The 5,467-nt window shown below is 38.2% G+C and overlaps 1 protein-coding gene across 1 annotated transcript; it reads right to left on the bottom strand.

The window, feature by feature from the left end:
• Positions 1-3,519: 3,519 nt before the first annotated feature.
• On the bottom strand, positions 3,520-3,980 carry LOC140858173 (uncharacterized). Its single transcript, XM_073258037.1, has one exon. It carries the CDS (start codon positions 3,896-3,898, stop codon positions 3,620-3,622), a length of 279 nt encoding a protein of 92 aa, XP_073114138.1. The 5' UTR covers positions 3,899-3,980; the 3' UTR covers positions 3,520-3,619.
• Between the last annotated feature and the right edge of the window lie 1,487 nt (positions 3,981-5,467).

Genomic DNA, 5,467 nt, shown 5'->3' with positions numbered 1-5,467 from the left:
TTGATTGGTCGAATGATGTGGCACTGTGCAGCATACAGGGTCTATAAAATCCTTATCTGCGCTTAGGGTTTATAGTTTTTCTGCTCAATACCCAGCCAAAACGAGAATCCTTTCCTCTTCTCCATATCCTCCCTGCTCTCCTATCTCCCCTCTTCACGTCCAAGGAATTGGACGTTCATCTGGTGCAAGAAAAAGGCATGGTGACGCCTGGAACAGGAAGGCTGCAGGACATCTTCGATAAGCTGCTGCTCCAACTTCAGAAAGAGTTCTGAAGTACTTTCAAATTAGATAGAGATCTGATTTTTGGAGCATAGATTCGTGAGGAGAAGACGTTCCAGATCTTGCCTGAGTGGATATCGGTAGAGGCCAGATGCTTATGTGGCTACATCAGAACCTCGGACTGTGCTGAGATCATCTACAGGATAATCAGATTATCCTTGAGGTATGTCTATACTTCTCATACTTTTAGATTTAATTTTAGATTTTAAATATCAGATAATAAAATTAGATCTAACAGATATTAGATCTGAAATAACGTAGGATAAAAAATTTTAAATTATTCCATCCCAGATTTGATGAAATCTGAAAGATTCTACAAAGGAAAAAGATGGTTTTTCCTTCAACCTCTTACACCACAACATAGCCTCCCAATCAAGTAGTCTGTGTATTAATGGGAGGTGCCCTCTTCCTTATTTTTACCACAACCTCCCGATAAAAGAGGAGTTTATGTATGGATAGGAGGGGCTCCATAGTTGTGGGAGTGCTCTCCTACCTGGTACATCACTGTTGCGGCCAAGAACTCATAGTTCGACATATAAGGTATTGTCTGTTTTGACTCATGGGCCTTATGAGTTTGTTCCTCTAGATTTCAATCCAAGAAAAGTCTATGTACGAATGGGAGAGGCTCCACAATTGTAAGAGTGCTCCCCTACTGGCATGTCACTTTTGTGGCTAAGAACTTATGGTTCAATATGTGAGTTATTGTCCATTTTGGCCCACAGACCTTATAATTTAGTCTCTCTAGATTCGAATTCAAATGACGTCTCATATAGGATAGATGGTCCCTTCCTATACAAGTCAGAGTTCTTTTTGACTCACAACCAATATGGAACTACTAATACCTTTTTCCTACACTATAATATAGCCCCCTAATGAAGGAGTCTGTGTATGGACGGAAAGGGCTCCATAGTCACAGAGATGGTCTCCTATCTGGCGTGCCATGGTTGCAGTCAAGGGCTCGTGGCTCGACACATGAGGTGTTGTCAGCTCTGGCCCATAAACTTCACGATTTTACCTCGGGACATATCAAAAAATTGAAAAAATTACACAATTAAGGGATGAAGAGGAAGCCTATGCACGGCCTTAAAAGACTTCTCATAGTAAGGCTAAAACAAGCTCGGATACAGATCAAGCACCAGCATATCCATATTCATATTTATTTTATCTGATAAATACAAATCAAGATTATAATCTATATTAATTTTAAATGGATATGGATATAATTTGGATATTGAAAATATGAATATAATTACAGATATAAATTAGATAATTAAATTTATGACTATAAAATCAAAAATATTATTAAATAGATGATAAATCAATGTAATAGTATATTTATATGGTTGTATATATATTTCTCTTAAAAATTGATAAGTGCTATATAAAATTATGTAAGGTTACAAATAGATTCAGATATTTGGATATGGATCGAATAGTTGTCTATCCATATCCATATCTATTTTTCTTTGATAGATATGGATATTAGTCAGATCCTTAAATTTTTGTCCATATCCAGATAGATTCGGATACGGATATACATTTGGACGGATATTATCCATATCACTTTCACCGCTATCTCACAAAGCTCGAGTCGACCTAGGGGAGGATCGTAAATCCAACTACTTGGCTCTGGGGCTTTTAAACGATGCTCGGGTGGGTCCAGAATTGGGCTCGAATCAGTTCTAGGTTATCCGTGCCCAGCACCGCTAAAAAATGCCTAGGCACAAAGGCTTCCTCTTCATCCTTGTGCCTGGCATTGGACTCTTGGGAACTCTACTATAAGAAAGAAGAGTCAGAGGACTAGCTCCTTGCTGAGTTTCTTGACTCACCCCTCCTAAAATAAAAATAAGAAAGAAAAGCAAAAATGGAAAGGGAGAATGTGGAAACAAGAAGGAAAGAAATCAAGACCAAAGAGAAAGGAGACTAGAGGACCAAGATATGACATGGGAGCCCAACTTAAACTGCTCAGGTTGGGGAAGATCGCCATAGAGTCATTGGAAAGAGTTTCGAACCTCCATCAGAGACCATCGTCATCTCAGAGCATGAAAGCAATAAATGGTAAAGATGAAAATAAAAGAAACATGGCCGTCATTTATAGAAATCTTGAAAGGCTTAGATGAAGCGACGATCCAGCCAGGCCCACTGGATGTCTACCACTTGGCTGAACCGACCTCCCTAGGATGGGTTATTTATTAAGCCCTTAGATGGTTCAAGCAGCATGTCGATGCAGCTAGCCCTGTTTGATGGTGGACACCTGATGTTCTTTAATGATCTATCCCGATCTCTTACTGAGGGAAATCAAGTGATCTGATGCTTTGTCTAGCGTGAAAAAACAAATGTGATGTTTCATCTAAAGAAACAGGAGCACGACATGTGTCCCTTATAAGACTAAAGAAACCAATGTAGTATACTCCCTTCATCCTATCTGATAATAACTCAGACTTGAGAGCAAGAGAGTATATGATATGAATAGAAAATCTTACTTCGATTGGAGCCGATGTATAGGGAATCTTGATCTGATTTGATCTTGATACTAATCGACTCAGGATATTTTCAAAATTGACCCAACTTAATATTTTTAAAAAATTTTATACTTAATATTGTTGTTTGATTTATACCAACCAAAAAAATTTTAAAATTTATCATGAGCAGATAAGAAAAAAAAAAGATAACAATATTTTTTTTTAAAATAATAAATATATTTTATCAAATAAGATAAAATTAATAATCTGATACCCCATATTTCTCGCAGCACTTCTATCCTCACCCATAAAAAAAGCCCCAAAAAGGACCTCCAAGGCGCGTAAAAAATTCTGATCTAATACAGCTTCTTTCCTCTGTTCTTTAGTTTCCGCACTTGAGCATCGGAATTCTTCAATTCGGAAGTTGTTTTGCAGATCAAGCCGCAGCTGCTGCTAGCTGAGCACCAGTCGCATCCCTTCTCCAACCAACCTGATTTTCCCCGGAAGACTAGCAACATAAGATAGGATACTAACTGTATCCTTTTTTTTTTTTTAAAAAAAAAAAAACGAAAAGAAACAGTTTTCTTCTTTTATTTTTGTAATCCAATATCCAACCTTCCCATTATTTCTATTTCCTTTTCTACAAAGTATCAGCCATGTAAGGAAGTTAATTTTTATTTTTATTTTTTGATTAAAGTTAATTTTTATTTCTTGTCACATCAAAATCCAAAGATGATATAATCTCAGAATGCACTCCAAAGCAAGAGATGAACGAAAATGAAGACCAAAATTGTGACATGTACTTAAATTTACAGTTACATTGTGTCCCAAAAATGGAGGAACACAGAAACCCAACTGAAACCAGCTTCCAAACTTCTCTAATTAGGACCCCAACAGCTCAAGTACATGACCTTCCTAAGTGAATCTTCAGACCGTTTGGCTTTCTCATCGATCCCTTCCCTTCCTTTAATCATTTCAATGTTAGAAGAAGAAGACATCCTTCTGGTCTGAGCCAACGATCCCATGTTACTCTTGGCTCGCTGTTGGAGAGACCTGAGGGCATAGTTCCATCGGCAAAGCCCCGCTTGATCCTTGAGAGCTTCCACTGCCCCCACGCTTGCTGCCACAATCAAAGAAACCCTCCTCGCAGAGGCCATCTCTCTCTCTCTCTCTCTCTCTGATACCGTGAACCAAAAGGTTGAAACAAGAAGAGTGCTTTGGCGAGTTTGCTGAGGAAGCGGGGAGGAAGCGGTTGATATATAAAGCCATGATAAAGAAGGGATAAGAATTGTTGGAATGGGAGAAAACCGGGGTGAGCTGCTGCTTGTTTTCCCTACTGGACCCCGCGGTTTCCAGGATACCGGGGGCTATATTGTTTGTTTACGATTGATCTGAGGTTTCAGCATCAAAAGGACAATAATGGATCAATTGCAGTCGGCTGTACCTAGAATTCATAGGCCTTGTCTTGTAGTGCTGGCAGGGGCCGTTGATTGGGGTCGATAATCTGTTACATGGCACTTTAGTCTTTCGTTTAAGCCCGAAAAATTATTGGCCGAGGTTTGAGGAGAAATTCTCTATGCACCGGCCGGTGCACGATCACGCATCAATCATGATCATTAGCTCGTATATAAAATTAAAAAAAAATATTTTTTTATATATCATATTTCGATCCCATACATAAGTCAACCAACGTAGATAATATATGCATTATACATCACCTACTATACATACAAAATTTCTAATATTTGAGTTTAGATTAATCCATCTTGAAAGTCCGAAAACCCAACCACCTCAGAAACATACGAATGGATTTCCTTTAGTACTTATAAATTTATCTAATTACTTATTTTATATATGCGGCAATTACACTCAACATATGATATGCTCCAATCAATCACCAACAATCTTGATGCTGTGGATCTCTGGATGCCGGCATGGACTACCTCTATTGATCTAAAAGATAATGGATATAGATTAGGGCTCACCATGACTAGCTCCATCTAGATTCTATGATACTTGAGTTGGAAAAAATTTTGGAAATAAACAAAAGGAAAAAAAATGAATGGACTCCAGATGCTAACATGGACTACCTCTATGGATCTAAGAGATAATAGATATAGATGAGAGCTCACCATGACTAACTTTGTCTAGACTCTTCGATACATGAGTCAGAGAGAATTTTGGAGGTAAACAAAAGGAGGAAAAAGGAATAGAGTGGCGGACTCTCCCTGACTATAGTGATTTTGAATTATCATTATGGTGAAGAGCTTTAGATTTATTTATAGCTGGGATCCTACATTTATAAAGAATCATATCTTAACAAATTCAAGATCGTGCTATAATAAACCATTGACATAGCATAACAATTTTGAGGGTATATTGTAACAACTTGGCACATGATAGACTTGTTGAGGCCACATGCAAATATGAAATAGAGGGGCTGAGCTGCTTCTTTCACATAAAGATGCTACTTGACTTGGATAGATGGCCTAGGTGGCCAAGCTGAGCTAAGAGATATCGGCCTTGAAGGTTACCTGCATCAGGTCTACTCATCTTAGTAGAGGAGGCCTAAGCATAAAGCTTTATGGAGTTTCTAGGTATACTTGGGTCATCACATGAGTCATGAGTTGGACAAATTTAATTGTGCCATATTATTTTGCTCATTGAATGCCATAACACTAGCCCTCCATTTCTAAGTCTGAAGTATCTCTTTGATTTGGGCAAAG

This window comes from Elaeis guineensis, chromosome 5, assembly GCF_000442705.2.
Source record: "Elaeis guineensis isolate ETL-2024a chromosome 5, EG11, whole genome shotgun sequence".
NCBI classification, from domain to species: domain Eukaryota; kingdom Viridiplantae; phylum Streptophyta; class Magnoliopsida; order Arecales; family Arecaceae; genus Elaeis; species Elaeis guineensis.
This window is presented reverse-complemented; position numbering and strand designations above follow the sequence as displayed.